Genomic DNA, 18,518 nt, shown 5'->3' with positions numbered 1-18,518 from the left:
TTACTCTGAACTTTGCGTCTTCGTGTAGAAGCAAACAAACAGTCGAAGTAGACTCATACTGCATCTTTTTTCATCTTTTCGAACTTTCTTTCTCCCTTGCAATGTGCGTCTCGCGCTTGGCGTCTTCGTGTAAAAGCAGACAAGGCAAAAATGAACAAAGCTAAAATCTCTACGGCCAAGTTTGAGGTATGAATGTGAACTTCCAGATCAAAAACGAACATACCTAGTTTACGTATATTTTGTATTTTGGCATCACTTTTATCTTGTTCTCTCTCTAGTGCAAGTGCAAATACAATTTTCGTAAAAGCAAACGCAAACCGCAAGCAAAGGGCAAAAGCGCAAAAAAAGGAAGAAAATATTTGATATATACTAAAGTACGCTAGATTTTCTTTTTTTTTGCATAAAATAATTCCAGAAAATTTGCATTAAATCGTTCAAAATATGGATCAAATCGGTCCAGAACTGCTTGTTAAAATCTTAACCGCCGAAGAATTGGAGAAAACACCCAAGGATGTCCAGGAAAAAATTAATAAATATTTTGAGGAAATATTTGATGAATTCCTCACTACAAAAGCTGTGGGGGAAACCTCACGAAATACTGTTGGTAAGTTTTAATAAAAAATCTTTAAAATTATACATTATTTAATTATATTTAACAAAAAAAAAAAATAAGCTAAGACTTGCATAAATGAAATCAAAATCTCGTCTTTGTACCTTTTTTGCTGGGTAGACACAGACGCCATGCCGGCAATTTTTTTCAATGCTAATGGATTCCTCTTTTAGGAAAACTTTCCAAAACCAATTATTTAATATTATTTTGAGATTTCGTTTGAAAATAGTGACAATAAACCATTACTAGGTGAATAGGCACATGGAAATATAGATTAGAACTCTTTTCCAAACTTTTTTTTACTTGCAAATTTCATTTAATCAAAGATTTAATCGCAAAGAGGAGGGTAAAATCTACATATGAGAATTTGTTGCGAAATAATAAAAAAAATATTATCGCAAAGGATACAAAATGTAGACAAAGATTCGCGAAATTAGAAACTGGCTATAAAATTGCACATAGTAAGTCTCAAATCTATGTATACAAGCTTTTGTATACCAAATACCAGAAACACCTAGAATTACTTTTTTAGTTGAAAGTCTCTGTGCCGGCTTTTCACGAGTCGTTAGTTTGGATTGCCGAAAGGTTGTAGGGCAGACATGTCAAACTCAATGATTACTAGGGGCCAAAACTACGAGATCTAAATTTTTATAGGCCACAAAAAATGTAAAACTAGAATTATTATAAAACAGATTTATAAACTAAAAGAATGGTTTCATTAATGTTTTCTTCCTTGTATCTGGAATCTTTTCTCTACAACCATTTTAGGCTGAATTTTAAAGGTGACTTATTCCTCTTAATAAGTAAAAGCAGCTGCTCGCATCGACTGGTTGTGTTAAATTTGTGTTAAATTTGTAACTTTCATCGGAGTCACACTAAATTTCAAATGCCTCCATTTACTATCATCCGGCATTATTTATTCTATGTTTATGGAAACAATCAAAGAAAATGAAAAGCACTTGTCTGTCAAAGGCATTGTTCTACAAACCTTTTTCATATTCAGTTTTAATGTTTAAATTTTTTCAATAAGGATTTTCTTAATTTTACATATTGTACGTTTCAAATCCTTGTTTCTCTTCTGATTTTCCAAAAAGCTAAGATGCATTTAAATGCCATAACTAAGACATTCATTATTTAACCTACCGTGTTGGGGTACCTAGATCAGAACATTCTTTTCCTATATCACTTTAAGAAATCAAAGTATTTAACCTGATTTAAGCCACGAGATCTTGAAATATTTATAATTTTTTTTTTGTTGTTGGTTCATTCTACATTTATATGTTCATTAAAAAAAAGAAGTGAATATGCGTAGAACAGAAAATATAAATTATAACCTTAAGTTCAAAGTTATTAAAAATGTGGAGGGCCGCAAAGTTATTCGTAGTGGGCCGCAAGTTTGACATGCATGTTGTAGGGTAATGAAGTGCTCGTGTTCAATAAGCATTAAAAATCTGCACGAATTTAAGAAATTCATATTATGGCGAATATGAACAGTAGGGTGGAGTGAAAAAAAAAGTTGTCTTATTTTTTGTTCTACATAGCCAGGATGGGTGCCATTTGGAACTTAAATAACGGAAAAAAAAGTTTCAGATCGATCAAAGAAGTTTTAGAGGGTTCACAAGTCACTTGAAAAAAAATGAAAACACCATAGAGGTTAATTTATGGAGTTTTTTGAGTTTTTATTTTTTTACTCAGTTTTTTTTGATTCGAAAAACATGAACATTATTATTTATTGTTCAATTTTCATTAAAAAATTGCGATTTTACTGACTTAAGACCCTTACTGCAAGAATCCATGGGCGGCGAGCACCCCCAACCCCCATGATCCAGCCACGTAAAAACAAAAAATAAAGAAATTTCTTAGACAAAAATAGTTTTGGTTTTTTGTTAATTTCTCGAAAATGAAAAGATGTTTTTGGATGCAGTTTTCTGTTTTTGTACAAAAACAAATAAGAGCATCGAATTTTAAAAACTGCTCCCTCTCTTTTGGAAATTGCTCCCAGTACTTTACTTCCAACAAGCATGTAAATTTTCAAGGGTGTTGTGATTTGGTATGCTTTTTTTTTTGATGACTAATGGCACCCGTCCCTGGTATGTAGAAGAAGAAGAAAAAAAAAAAGTGCAGTTTCACTCCACCCTAATGAACAGGTATAAAGATGTGAATTTGTTAATTCACACCCCTACTCTCCCCCCACAGTCATAAATTATGATGGTCACAAAAATTGTCGAGAGAACTATAGAGAATGTCACTAATTGCACTCATCCTAACAAAGGGTAAATTCGTTTTCTGACTCTTAACAAGTTGTGAATGTGGAGGAGAATAGGGGTGTGAGACTGTGACCATAAAAATGTTTGCATTTGCAAAATTGGGTTCTTTACCTATATGAATAACCCTTCTTTCAATTCAATTCAAATGTATTTACATTTGACTTAAAAATATCTTATTTCTAAGATAACCAAACAAAATTTTTTGGCACATCGGGTCCCTAGCGATCAGGAAAGCAGCAGTATGAAATTGAATACTTTTTCCTGATGTTCGTTTATAGCGATCAGTAAAACTTATGCCAGAAGGAAATAAAAAATAAAACACTTCAGAGGAACGATTTGTTTCAATTTGTTTGAAATGTCAATCAGTTCGTACGAAAAATAGTTCTATTGTAAACTTATAATCAATTAGTTCTGTTTCAAATCAAATGAAAACATAATAAAATATCTGTTTGAAGTTTTTTTTTCTGATTGATTATTCTGATCGCTATAACCGATCCCTAACACTTGGATAGTCTCACTCATACATCATTTTTAAATAAGTTTAGCAGTAAAATTTTATTACTATTAATATTTTTATAATCGAGTTTTGCTAAATTCGAGTGTATTACTAAGGGCCATTCTTTTTTTGTAGATACTCTTTTGATGAGAACAATTTGACATCTTCAATTTTGCTGTATTTAATTGCCTTTCATCTAGTGTCAGTAGTTTAGAAGTTATCGTTAGATCTTTTTTCTAAGGGCCATTTTGTTCACTTGAAGTTAAACATAACTTGAGGATTTTTTTCTTCAAATTCCCAATTTACTTTTGTTCAGTGAAAGTTGACGTTTTCAACTTTCGATTTTGAACTCGAGAGTTTAACTTTCAATTTTCTCAATCTTCGAGCGAACAAAATGGCCCTTATTATTTTTCCATTATTTTGGTGTCATCACCATAGAAATCATTTATAAACAAATTCAGATTTTTCTTTGTTGTTTTCATTAGAATTTAATTCATTCAAACAAGCATGATTTGTTTTTTTAGTTGATTTGTCATAATGAGTCAACAAAACTGAGTTGTTTGTTTATTTGTTCTCAATTTTCTTGAAAGGGAGAAAAAAAACTCAGAGTCAGGACTTTTGAAACTGGAAGTAGGCCAACTTTTGTTTATTTTAAACACAAGAATTGAAAAAAAAACTGAAAAAAATATATTCTCAACTTTTGTTTTATCTTTCGAGTTGAAGTCAACTCTCAAGTTTATCTACTTAGAGTTTGCTTCAAGTTGAGCAATAGTGAACAAAATCGCCCTAAATCTCTCTCATATCCATATAAAAAGTTATAAACCAAAAACTTTAAACGACAATTAATTAAAGCTAGAAATTTTCACTTACCCCTTCTTCATATCAACGTTCAAATGTAATTTTTACCAAGCAACATGGAGATACTACTGTTTTTAACGGCCATTTTACTCAGTAGTTTAAGTTGGATTTATAAATACATCTGGATGTAACCAAACTTAAATCCAAAAAATAACTCCAAGTCCATATTATTCACAACTTTATTCCAAACCTAGGCAAGAGTCAGATAAGGCGGTGAAAAATACGGAATTTTGTAGAACAGTCAAATACAAACATTTTTTACTATGTGAGGGGGGCTGTCTCCAGTCGTTTAGGAGGGAGCTGCAATTTTCTAAAAAAAAAACTAAAAATGATAAAAAAAAAAATATTTAAAAACAATGGCAACACCTACAACTATAAAAGATACATTTTTCAAACGCCAGAATTCTACAATCAATTTTAAAATTCAAATTAAGTCTTTTCAGTCAATAGTTTTCAAAAAAATCGAATTCAAAGTCAAAAATTGTGAAAAAAACGCACTGAATACAATTTTTCTTAAGACTGTGGACATCAATACAAAATTGATTGATTAAGTAAACTGCCTCAATTAATTCCTGATCAAACACTGAAAACCATATGTTTTTATGCCTTATAGTTTTTGAGAAAATTGAAAAACACGAAAACTACTTTTTTATCAGATTTTTAATTTTTTAACTGTTTTCCATAAATTTTGGTACCTCAAAAAGAAAAACTAGATACCTCACCAGGCAGGCGCCAATGTAAATAACTTTTATTATCTATAAAGTACTTTGTCTGGTTGGTCCCCTTTGCCAGAAAAGAAACTAAACCCCCATTAAAAATAACATCATTAAAACACGTGCAATAAAATTTCTTCTTAAAAAAAAGTAGTTTTCTTATTTTTCAATTTTTTCAAAAACTTCGCGGCATAGGAACAAATGGTTTTCAACATTTGATAAGATATCAAGTAAGGCAGTTTATTAACAAAAATTGTATTAAATATAATTTTTTTTTACCTTTTTTTCCAAATTTTAACTTTGAAATCAATTATTTCAAAAACTATTGATTGAAATAACTTGATTTAAAAACTAAAATAAAGTGTAATACTCCCCTCCCATAGTAAAATTTTCACCGCCTTAGTTATCGTACTATCCCCCAAACCTAAATCAAATCTTGGAAAAATCAAAGGAAAAATAAAGTATTAAAATCACACATGAGCTACTCGATGCGGTGCACATGCTTTTGTTTTCTTTATTCTTTGTTCATAAGAACAAATTTTCAAAACAGAAAATGAAGCTTAAAAAAAAATGTTGTACTTTGAGATTCAGTCCACACCCAATTTGCTTTTTTTTACGATAACTTGAAATTGTTAGGGTCTATGAAAAATTTCAAGTGCCGAAATATGATGTACTCAGTAATACCTACAATCTCTGCTAGGTAGGGTGTCCGTTATTTCCCAAAGTGATGTTTTCGGGGGTGACACCCCCCAGATCGAAAGTTTAGGGCCTAAATAAGGGGAAATTAGCAAAAACAAATTTTTTGGAGGTCATTAACCCGTGCCTCTGAGGTCATACTTTCCCCATACAAATTTGTATGGGAAATTTTTAACTCATACATAAAATTTTTTTTCTCTCGAGTTAAATCATCTATATTTAAAATGTTTGTTGTTTCTGGTTGGAAAATAGTTCCTTTAAAAGATTACATTCAAAATTTCCCGTTAAAAAATTTTTTTATATTTTATTTCGGTTTTTGAAATTATTAGCTGTTTTCGTAGTTTTTGCTTTCACCTTTCACATAATTTTAAATGCAGTTTTATTGGTTTTTAATTCTTTTTCAAATATTGCATTCAAAAATTTGTGTATAAATCAAAAATTTTAATTTTTTTTAATTTTTTTTGAAATTTTTGCCGTTTTTATACGTTTAAATTTATTTTTTTCGAACTACAAAAGATATGTTTACAATTTTTTTTATTGAATTTTGTTTAAAAATTATTCACCTAAAAAATGACATCAAAAAAGTTGCAAACAAGAAAGGGTAAAGTATTTAATAATATTTATTTAATATAAAAACGGCAAAAATTTCAAAAAAAATTAAAAAAAAATTAAAATTTTTGATTTATACACAAATTTTTGAATGCAATATTTGAAAAGAATTAAAAACCAATAAAACTGCATTTAAAATTATGTGATAGATGAAAGCAAAAACTACGAAAACAGCTAATAATTTCAAAAACCGAAATAAAATATAAAAAAATTTTTTAACGGGATATTTTGAATGTAATCTTTTAAAGGAACTATTTTCCAACCAGAAACAACAAACATTTTAAAAATAGATGATTTAACTCGAGAGAAAAAAAATTTTATGTATGAGTTAAAAATTTCCCATACAAATTTGTATGGGGAAAGTATGACCTTAGAGGCACGGGTTAATGACCTCCAAAAAATTTTTTTTTGCTAATTTCCCCTTATTTAGGCCCTAAACTTTCGATCTGGGGGGTGTCTCCCCCGAAAACATCACTTTGGGAAATAACGGACACCCTACTGCTAGGTCACTTCAAAAGAAATAAACATGAATTATATTTTGTTTGATAGCAAATATAGGTTAATTTGTTAAATTTGTTTTTTTTTTTTATTTAATTGCCTTCTGTTTATATATTTCTCTTAAATCTGTTTATTTATCCACATTTTAATTTTTTTTAAGATGAAATCCGGGCCAGTTGTGAAAAGAAGGTCGAAGACTTGAGTTCACAACTTCAAGATCATGAACTTAAATTAAAAAATTCAGAACGTAATGTCGCCGAACTTAGAAAACAACTGGACACATATTCCACCGAAAGAACCAACTTAATGGATTTGACCAATAAATATGAAACTGAACTATCAACAATTCGCCGTGACAAAAACAGTATTATTGACGAACGTGATTCGCTTTTAAAGGCAATAGAAAGACAAAACTCCGAACTAGAACGTCTACAACAAGAGCTTAAATCTTGTCAAAGCCAATTGAAAGCGGCCATTAATAGTAAGTGCGAAGCCTTAGCTCGCGTTGATGAGATTGAAAGTAAGGAAGCTGCGCTAGATTTCAAGGAGAAACGTATGGAACAAGAACGCGCTATACTAACAAACCAAGTGCAAACGCTTTCTGAAGATCTCAATCGCAATATTTCAGAACTTCAAAACATTCGCAGAGAAAATACAATAAGAAACATGCATTTAGAAACAAAACTTAACGAAAAAATCGAAGAATTGAAAATAGCCCATACCCAATGCAACCAATACAAGGAAACTATTGATAGTCTGACTGCTAACTCACAAGAACTATCAGCTAAAATGCTTGCACAAAGTGAAGAAGCCAACAAAATGATGGAATTCTACAAAAAAGAACTACAAGCCAAGACCAAGCTAGCTGAACTATACAAAGCAAACTCTGAAGAGCGAGCAATGGAAAGTAACGAAATGGGACAAGCAATAACTGATTTAAAACGCATGCTTGCTGAAGCCAGCGATCAATATGGCGAGCTTGAAACTAATATGAAATCAACATCCATCAAACACGAAGAAGAAATCGAAGAGAAAAACAAAGTTATTGAATCATTAAAGGCCGAAATCTTGCATGCTAATGACTTGCTTAAGGAAGTACAAACTGAGAACATGGAAAATGCAATTGAAAAATTGGCACCTTCTGCAGCTGTGGCAAGTCGTCTCATAAAATCTGACATGACACTCACTGAGCTTTATTCATTGTACGTAAAAGCAACTGAAGACTGTGAATTACAGAAACGCGAAAATAATCGATTAAACCTTCAAATGAAGACAATTCTTCATGAGCTAGAAGAACGAGCACCCCAAATCAAGAAACAAGAAATCGAATACGAAAAACTTATTGAGGCTAATAATATTTTAGCAACAAAACTTGACGAACTTATCTTGAGAAGGACCGATAACCAACAGGAAATGGATGAAGCTCAGACTAAAATAAGTCATCTAGAACGTGAAAACAAAAAACTTAAACATTCTCAAAGTGATTTAAGCAGACAAGTTTGTTATTTGCTTAAGGAAATCGAACAGGTATGCACTTACTTTTTTCTTATTATTGTGTTTTATATATTAATAAAATCATATTATTTTTTAGAATCGTTGCGGCTTCACTTCGGAGAACCAACAACAACTCAGCAATAATCTATCAACTGATGAAGTTATATCCAAGAAACTCGTAACATTTTCTAACATTACAGAACTACACGAAAACAATCAGAAATTGCTATTATTAGTCCGCGATCTTAGTGACAAACTCGAGGAAATTGAAAATTTAAAGCAGCAAATAAGTGAAGCGTCTTACAAGGAAAAAATTGAAAACTACACTAAAAAGATGCAGAGCATGCAAGAGTCGTTACAAAACCAAACCAAAATGCTAAACACAAGCATGGCTAAATGTGAACGCTATAAGCGCTTGTATTTCGAGGCATTTACCAAAAATGCAAACAACTCATCGAAAATGCGTCTAGATGATACTGATGAAACTATGGAAATGGATGGAGACAACTCTGCTGCTGCCCAAAACAATAAAAAAGAAGCATCAGAAAAAGATAAGCAGATTCAAGAACTTGAATCTAAGCTCATGGAAGTAACTAAACAGGCTAAATCATTCAAAGAACAATACGAGTATTATACCCAAGAGAAGAAAAACAATGAAAAAATCTTGAATGAACAGTTTGATTCTATGCGTACTGAAGTTCGTGAATTGACATCCACTAATTGCAAACTTATGTCCACCGTTGAATATAACAAGGAACAGCTTAAGATACAACAAAAAAATATCAACACATACAAACAACAAATTGCCGCTCTTGAAGATAGAAATAAGAACTATGAAAACACAAACATAAAGCACGAGCAAACCACTTTATATCTAAAGGATGAAATTATAAAAGCTCAGAAAAATCTTTCGGCAGCTGAATCCGAGGTTAATCATTTACGACAAGAGACACGTCTTCTTAAGGATGCCGTTTCGCGTTTACAATCCGAAAAAGAAGGTTTCCATCGTGAAAGACAAAATCAACATCTACTCTTGAATAACTTGGAAATGATAAAAGCTAGTTTTGAACGATCAGAAATGGAGGGTAAAGCTCGCTTGGAATCGCGATTAGATGAGACCCAACGAGAGTTATCAGCTCAACGTCGCCGTTATCAAGAAGAACAAGATCGTTTTAGAGAACTTGCTGCTGATATGAAACGTCAAACTGAAACTGCTAAGGAGAGAATGGAAGAAGAAACTCGAGTTGCTGATCAACTTCGACAAGAAATGCTCTCATTGCGTAATGAATTGAACACAAAATCACTGCAGATTGATGAACTCAGTAAAAAACTTCAGGAAAGTCTTGCACCATCTAAAGACGATAATCCAATTGCAGCAGCCAACAAACAAATACGTGAATTGACCATGAAAAATGAAGAATACCAACTTGAATTACAGTTTCTTAATAATGAACTAGCCAAGGCAAAAGAACATGCTGAACAATATTTCAAAATGTCTGAAAGTGCTGAAAAAGAAATTAAGAATCTTGATCAACTTCATAATAATTATGTAGCAAAGGCTGAGGCTGAAATAAAGGCTCTGAAACAATTGGAAACAGATTTGAGGTCTCGCATTGAAGAACTCGAAACAGAAATTCAATTACAAGCTGTTACAGAAGCACAAAATAGTGGAAGTGCAAAACCGATGCAATTACAGAAAACTCAAGAAGAATTAAAGGAGACACTTCAGAAATTAAATGAATGCAATCGGGAATTGAGAAATGTTCGATCTGAATTTAATAATCTCTCGGAGTCTCTTAATTCAGTAGAGCAGAAGTATGCTAATGAAATGGTTTTACACTCAGCAGATATCCAGGAACTATCTAAAGTTAAAAGTGAGCTTTCAAAGGTAAGTTTCTACTTTATTTAAATTCATAATTTAATTTGATAAATTTTATTCAAACTTCTGTAAATTATCGATTATGAGGCCGGTTAAAGCGATCAGGAAAACGATAATAATAGGTATTTTATGCGATTCAAAGAACAAATGCCAAACTATTCTATTGCAAGTTACTGAAACATTAGTTTTGCAAGAAATATTTTCAATTGTTCAACTCAATTATTCTTGGAAAAAAATGTATTTCTTTATTTTTCTGATCCAAATCATCAGAAAAACACAAAACTTTATATGTATTTATCAATAAATTGATCAGCCCAATGAACTTATTCTTAATTTTCTATCGATAAATGCGGCATTTTTGCCTGGAATTGCAATTATCAATTTAAATCAGTTTCCTCATCCGTTTTCCTGATCGCTATAACAATCCCCTAGTATAATTAAGGTCCCACTAATCTGTGTATCAGTATGTTTCTCGAAGACTGTTTTGTCATTTCTCTTTTATTTGAAATTGGCATATTTTCAAAAAAGGTTTTATCGTTAAAAAATTTGTAAAAAAATAAATCTTCATCGCTGATTTAAAAAATCAAATAGTTTCTGAGCTTTGTCATAAAAATTGTTATAAAAGTTATCTGCTTTTTTCCCTCCTTCTAAGCGCTTAATTATGAGAACATAAAAAACTGATTCCAAATAGAACATTACAAAAATCAAAACACATTGGCGGACCTTGTATCAAAAGGGATACCGCTCCATTTTTAAATTTGTTATTTCCAATATTGTGTATTAAACCTAAACTTGATTTAAAAAATTGCATTTTTTTTACATTTTCACATTTTTTCTAATCAGTTTTAGGTTAGGTTAGAACTTGGCGTCTTGAAAATGACATTGGCACATTTTTTTCGTTATTTTAGTTTCATTACGAGGTGAACGTGGTAGTACCATGACGAGAGTGTATAAGCTCAGTCAATGACTAGTCAAATGCAGGGGAAGTTGTGAATTCAGCTCATTTTAAAAACGCGCAAGTCTATATATATCGAAAACGACTCATCGCACAGAAGATTTGCAAGGTTTCGGATTGAAAATATAATTATCTTATTATAATTTAATTATTACTTATTAACTTACTTAGGGTGACCAGCGCCGCACTGTGGGATGAAATGGGACTCTAGTGCGCCAAAACCCATTTTCAAAAATAGTTTCGAAAATATTTAATATTTTCAGAGAACACTCTTAATACTTGAACTAAAAGAATTCTAGTACCCATTATTGGAAAACCCAACACACTTCTCCGTTATTCGTCGTATCATAGAGGCCTTTAAATAATTTAAATTTCCAAGCCAAATTGGTCCATTTTCAATCAATCGATATTCCTCTTTTAATAAACAGATATGAGCTAGGATTTTTTTCACCACTACTAAGTAATGTAAGGAATCAGTAATGATGAACAACAACTTTATATTTTTATTCGTTGCTTATAATTGACACAATTAAATTAAGTGTTTTTTTGTCCACAAGTTTTGTTTTCAAAAGACCGCCAAAATTTCGCAAGCTCTTCTCTTTTCATTTTCTTGGTTGGCTAGTGTCTTGAGCTAAACTTGCCAAAAAATCATAGCCAATTCCAGCCAACTTGTCTAGTTATACGATATTTTGTGAGAGATTATCAATCAAAATGACGTTACATTTCTATTTTTCCCGACTGGTAAGTTGTCGTATTGTCTGCCATTTTATACCTATATGCCACGATTTGAATTATGCGTGAAATTACCATTGTTTGTCAGCCGTTTAAACATTACTTAAGTCGCGAAAGCTTAATAGACTCTCAGTTCAGTTAAGCTTCCAAGTAGGTACAAGTGCGTGTTAAGTGTTTTATATTTTTAACGTTATAATCCAAATTCAAAAGTATCTCCTTTTTAAAAGTTATTACATTTTTTAACTTTTAAAATGACTTACGAACAAAAAGATAAATTTGTATTTCATTTACATAAGCGCAGGAACAACAAATAATGGGAACACAGCCCGGAGATTAAAAAAAAATTAATTTGAGGCATTTGCTCGCGAGACCGCAAAATTATTTGTTATGCTCTATCCATGGTTTTATCTTCCATCTAGCGTACATCATATTTTATTGCATGGTGCTCATGTCATTCGTAAGATGAGTTTGCCATTGGGTAAATAAATAAGTAAATTTCATATAACCCAATAAAACTTATTTGGTTATTATATCTTTATTCACGGTCGAAGGTCAACTGTCAGAAGAAGCTGCAGAAGCATGTAATAAAGAATATAGGCTAATGAGAAGAGACCACACCAGAAAATATCAAGAATAAATACCATCTTCAGATCCTTATGTATCATCAATTCGGAAAACAACAATAAAAATAGAAAAAACTTAAAAAGATGTGTTTAATCACCTATCGGATAGGCTATCTGGGTGACTCGTATCTGGAATAATCTTTTTGAACGCGATTTATGTCTTATTATTCAAATAACCACAAATAACATATGTTAATACTAAAAAAAATATTATTTTATCTGAGCAAATTACATTTTTTTTTATTGTTGCATAGTATTTGCAAAATTAGCTTGACTTTATTTTTTTAATTGAACACATTTTATAAGTTCAATTTGACGTTTAACAAACAGCTGTTTGTTTCCCTTGTTTACGCAATTATTTTCTGCTGGGGTGTTCATTTAAGCCTTTTGCGGAATTTTCTATTTTTCTGCAAAGTAGAAAATTATATCGTTACGTGAATACCCTTACTGATAGTGATTCAGAAAATATTATGAAAAAATAATCTTAAGATAAAAAAAAGATGTTTTTATTTCAAAAGGGCAGTATTATTATCTTTTCATTATGCAGTCAGTCCATAAATCTCTCTTACCCTGACAAATACCTATACTCTCCCATCTTCATACCCCCTCATACAAAGAATTAATCTAATTTGATATCATAAAACTCAAATCTTAAAACAAGTTTATAAGAATACCAAAACATATTTTATATGACAGTTTTAAATTGCACCTACCGAGATTGATACTTCTCTTTCAACCGAGCTTATTAACCCCTCAACCCTCTCACCCTTATTTTGTTTTCGATTTTCTGCATATATAAAATGTTAGCAATGACCTTAAAAAGTAAATGCAGAAGAAAATAAGACCTTATATAGTATAGTCTTCTCAAACGAACTTTTGGCGCGCTAGAATTCCATTTCATCCCACAGTGCTTCGCCTTGTCTAAAACATTTTTCGACATCAAATGCTTCAGTTAGGTCTTAACCGACTATGACGGAACAGCGTGCATTCTCCATCGTCATCCTGCACAGCCGGACGAGCTTGGCAGCGATGCCCCTCTTCAAAGCTGCATTCAAATATATGTAGCTGACGTCATAACTCTTTTCAGATTCTTCCCTATTCAGTGAACTAGTATATTATGCCAAATCGTTCGACTTTATGGTTGAAAAAGGTGACAGGATACAAACATAAAAAACTGAGAGGAATATCAAATGTACATTCCTCTCATAGAGTTTTTTTGTACATTTTTTACGCAATTCGAAACTCGGAGTACCTATGTACATTACCTTTTATATTTGTAATGTGATCTCCAATCACGTCTTAATGAAAACCTTAATGAGCTGGTTTAATTAGTAAGGAATTTCGTCAAAGTGGCTTCGTACTATAACGGAATCATTACTGGTCTAAGTGTGTCAGCCTTTTTCCTAATAACAGATTAACAGATTTTTCAACTTTTTTAACAACCATTATTTAAATTTTTTAACGATTTCCCTGATCATAACTCAGTATTTAGATACATTTTACTGTTGTCTTTCATGAAGTTAAACGCAGTGTATTTAGTGGGACCATCTGTCATCTTATCCTTGATGTTAAGTCATATTTCGAATCAACATTTTATTCTTTTTCCTCTTTCAATTTAGATTCGTGAGCAAATTTCGAGCTTGCAAGAAGGCCGTGATGCAGCTGTCAACGAGTTGAATGAGAACAGAAGAACTTTGGATGAGACAAAGCGACTTCTACAAAAGGAAAATCAAGAACTAGAAAGCCGATTGGTCGACTTGGACTTACAAAATGCTTCACTTCACAGTCAAATTCAAGCACTTACATCAAAACTTTCGGTTATTAGCACTTCCAGTGTTTACTCTTCAAACAACGATTCGCTCAATGAATCATCCGATATAAACAAATCTATTGCCGAAGAAGACGTAAAGAACAATGATCAATTATTGCAAATAATTAAATATCTCCGTAAAGAAAAAGACATTGCAGTTGCTAAATTTGACATTCTTAAATCTGAAAATGTGCGTCTTGTCTCTGAGCACACAATTTCTCAAAAGAAAATTGATGAACTAAATGGATTCCTAAATCAAGAGCGTTCGAAATTCGAAACCAGTTCTGCGACTGCTTCACGTCACGAAGAAATTCTACGCAAAATTGAAACTCTCAATGCCATCACCGATAGCAACCGTATTCTTCGCGAAGAGCGCGATGCATTGTCTGCTCGAGTAAAGGAGCTTAGCGATCGTACAGGTAAAATTGAAGATGAACTATTTCCGTTGCAAAAGCAAAACCACGAATTGTCATCCAAAATCGAAGAACTCTCCACCGAAAACAATTCTCTTCGCACTGAAGCCATCAAATGGAGACAAAGAGCTAACGTTCTCATAGAAAAGAACAACAAAAATCCAGAAGAATTCAAGAGACTGCAAGCAGAGAGAGAAAATCTTGCCAAAATGTTGACATCTGAAAAAGAAATACTAAGACAAGTAAATGAAGAACTTAACCAAATTAAAACGGAAAAGGTTAAAATGGAGGCAGAAATAACAAACCTTGGACGTCAACTAACAACGGTTACAGAAGAAAAGAAAAAACTCACTGATGACTTCAATTTGCTTAAGCAACAAAACTCACGTTTGACACAAGAAGTGATGGAGCTTAAAAATCAACTTTTACAAAAGGAAGAAAATATTCAAAAAATTGCAGAAGATCTGGAATCTAAAGACGCCCAACTTGTCGACTCAAAGAACAAGGAAATTCAAATCAGAAAAATTGCTAAGCGCTACAAGGATTCATTCATTGAGCTTTCAAACAAACAGGCTGCCTCAACTGAAGCAAGTGGAGACAACTCGAATTCCGGAGCAAACACCAGCGAAGGCGGACCATCATCTGTCAAGACTGACAACGAAAAGGAAGGATTGAAGGAAACAATAGAACAACTGAACTCTGTAATAAAAACTATTCAGGAAGAAAATGAAAAGATGCGTAAAGACAACGAAGATTTACGAGCTTCTGTTGAAAAGGACGAAAGAGGAAAACTCTTATTGAGAGAAGCAAAGTCCAGAATAATGAGTCTTACCGAATCGAAGAACTTAGTATCACAAGAGCTGGCTCAAACCAAAACTAAGCTACAAAATCTTAAACAATCTACTGAAGATCATGATTCTATAATTACCGGCATTAAAACACAATATGACGAGAAACTTGCCCGCCTAGAAAAAGATTTGTTGGAACAAACAGCTGGAAATAAGGAAGCCATCACTAGACTTACTCGAGAAAACGAATCACTTCTTTTACGTATAAATCAACTAAACAGACAACTGGGCTTGCAGCAATCAGCAAAGCCGTCCACAAGCTCCAGCACCATTTCCGATAAGGGTTGCATTTCCGAATCATCACCTCGAACAGCAAACGTCAAACCAATGTCTGGTTCAAGTAGCCAACAATCGGCAACAGTAACTCCATGGAGAGGCGGTGACACCCCCTTAGCCAGTATTAGACCTATTTCCGTTCAAAATAGTCGAACTGCAGCTATTCTACCTACAAGTCAAAACAGCACTATAAGTGTGGGTCAAGGGTCAGCTTCAGGCAGTAACACAGCATTGGTGCCCCCACAACAGCAAGTTCATACAACTGGAAGCAATGTTGAATCAATGTCATCTTCACCAACCAGCTCACACACCGATTACATGCCATCAACAAGCACAGCAGCTGTGGCTGTTGCTGCAGTACCACCAATGGGAGCATCTGCAGCAGAATGTTCCCAAGAAGCTGAGAGCGTTCCTTTGCAGACAAACGAATCACAGGTCCTCGTTAGTGGCGGACAACAACAAGTTGTTGCTCTGGTATCGCCTCGAGTGGAAGGATCTCAGAATGCCCCAGTTACAGTGCAAAGTCAACAAGAGCCAAACAACCAGCCAAGTACTTCAGGAACAACAAGTTCATCTCATGTTTCCATCAGTAGTCACAGGCATGCATCTTCCAGCAGCAACGTAACTACCACCCAGGCCAGCGGTCATAAGAGACCCAGAGATATTGAAGGCGATAGTTCAACTAGCACTGCCGAAGATTGTGGTGAGAAATCAAAGCCTCTTAACAAAAGAACTCGCACTGGAGAGGCTATGGGCTCTCAAGTAGGTGTTTCGGAATCTGGAGTTGATGTAGAATACCAGGTTCCCACCTCATCTCAAAGAGATCAAGAAGATGACATTGTAATTGTTGACTCAGAGGAAGATGAAGGAATGGTTGACGAGGGAAACGCTGAAGCAGATGATGGCCCAACTGAGGATGGAGAAAACGAAGGTTATGAAGATTCATATGAACAGGATCAAGATATGGATGGCAACGAATGTCCTGAAGTAGATGAAAGTAATATTCAAGGCGACACAAATGAAGTGGAAATTGATGATTGTATGGATGTTCCTGTCCAATGTACTTCAGAAAATCAAAATGATCCTGATGCAGGCTCAAGTGCTAACCAAGATAATAACCAACAAAGTCAGGCAATAAGTAGTGGCAGTTGTGAACCGACCAATGTTCCACCAGGTGTATCGCGCAAACAAACAACAACATTGTCCCGCCAACAAAAAGCAACTCTTATGATGTTGCAACAGGGAATCGAAGGTGGTGAAGCTGTTGAAGAAGCAAACACTCCTCAATTCAGCGGACACAGATCCGACAGGTAAACTCTTACAAGCTTTATAAATCTCTTCTTTGTTTAATGAAAAATGATTTCACATAGTTGTAGTGAAAGCGTTAGTTCCCCACAAGGATCTAAGTTTATAGAAGAAGAGGAGGGAGAAGTAAAGATTGATCTTGCAGAGGATGCTGAAGGTGATGAATTTCTAGGGGAAGAAAAAGAATCTGATGAAACTGCTAAAGTTTCTGAAGATGGTGGTAGTTGCAGTGTGGTGGCTGCCGATGAAAGGGAACTCGAAACCGCACAGGTTGCATCCGTTTCTCATAACGTAGATTCTGCTGAAAGTAAGAATTACCTCTCTTAGGTTTTGAATTTAATAAAATGAATGATTATTTAACAGGTCGGGGTGCTACGCAATCTGGATCTGAAATTCAACAAAACCAAATTGAAGGTACAGCTGCAGAAGATAGCGAAGGCATTGACGCAGTCTCATCAGAAGGTGAAAAAGCTAACCTTGAAGAAGACTTAGAAGTAATTTCAGCTTATTATATTTTTGCCTCTTGAATTTATATTTAAAAATATATATATTTAACATTAAAGGAGGAGGGACGTGAAGCAGAAGCCTCAACATCGCCCTCAATAAACACAAGGTCTAAAACAACCCGAGGTAACGTGGCTACCAGGCGACCCAGGGGATTTCAAAGAGGAGGAAGACCAACACCAATTGTTTGGCAAGGTTAATTTATTTTTGTGTGTGTTATTAGTCGCTAGAATTTGTATTTCTTTTTTTTCATTTTAGATCAGTCAGGAAGTCCACGTAACGCATCACCCAATCCAGGAAGTCCATCTCGTGGATTCCAAAATCAACGTGCTCAAAGGGCGCGTCGTATGCGACGTCCAGGTGGCATGAATTATGGAAACATGCGCTATTCATAAATAAGTTATAATTAGAAACTAAAATATAAAACGTGATGCTATTTTCTTCCAAAATACTTATTCCACTACACACTCAGTTATTATATAAACCGATATTAATTTCGACATCCTATCGCTGCTGATTGCATTAAATGAACACTAAAATACTTAATAACAAATGTCAAATAAAATTGGGAATTACTTCAAGTAAAATGTGTGTTTGAAAAAAAAAAACATTCGGGCCTAGCGAGGTATTTGTCGAAGCGGAAATTATTCCGATTTCATACGAATCTGTCGGAAGTACACCTCGAAGCAAAATTCGTATAAAATCGTAGAATTTTCCGTTTCGAGGGATACCCCGCTAGGGCCGATTATTTATATAATAATTTGTGGTAAGTGATTGATGCTGGTTGTCTTTTGAGATAGGAACAATTAAGAATAACGGTTTCTCTATGCTGCTGGGTAAGATTTTCAGCACTATTCTGCTATTCGATTCGTGTGAATCGAAAGATTCACTCATTAATCACGCCAAATTGGCTTTGATTTAATTTTAACCGT

The 18,518-nt window shown here is 33.5% G+C and overlaps 1 protein-coding gene across 2 annotated transcripts; it reads left to right on the top strand.

The window, feature by feature from the left end:
* Nucleotides 1-268: 268 nt before the first annotated feature.
* Nucleotides 269-18,173, top strand: LOC129906257 (nucleoprotein TPR). 2 transcript variants are annotated; one of them, XM_055981926.1, is made up of 8 exons: nt 269-604; nt 6,908-8,274; nt 8,339-10,129; nt 14,050-17,087; nt 17,148-17,389; nt 17,446-17,576; nt 17,646-17,776; nt 17,845-18,173. In XM_055981926.1, coding segments are annotated over exons 1-8 (6,864 nt in total). In that variant the 5' UTR covers nt 269-441; the 3' UTR covers nt 17,846-18,173. The 2 variants fall into 2 exon arrangements, with proteins under 2 accessions (XP_055837901.1, XP_055837900.1); XM_055981925.1 differs by having other exon boundaries at nt 270-604; nt 17,646-17,781.
* Nucleotides 18,174-18,518: the final 345 nt, after the last annotated feature.

This window comes from Episyrphus balteatus, chromosome 1, assembly GCF_945859705.1.
Source record: "Episyrphus balteatus chromosome 1, idEpiBalt1.1, whole genome shotgun sequence".
NCBI lineage: Eukaryota > Metazoa > Arthropoda > Insecta > Diptera > Syrphidae > Episyrphus > Episyrphus balteatus.
Note: the sequence above shows the minus strand (reverse complement) of the source record. Positions and strands in the feature narration are given on the sequence as shown.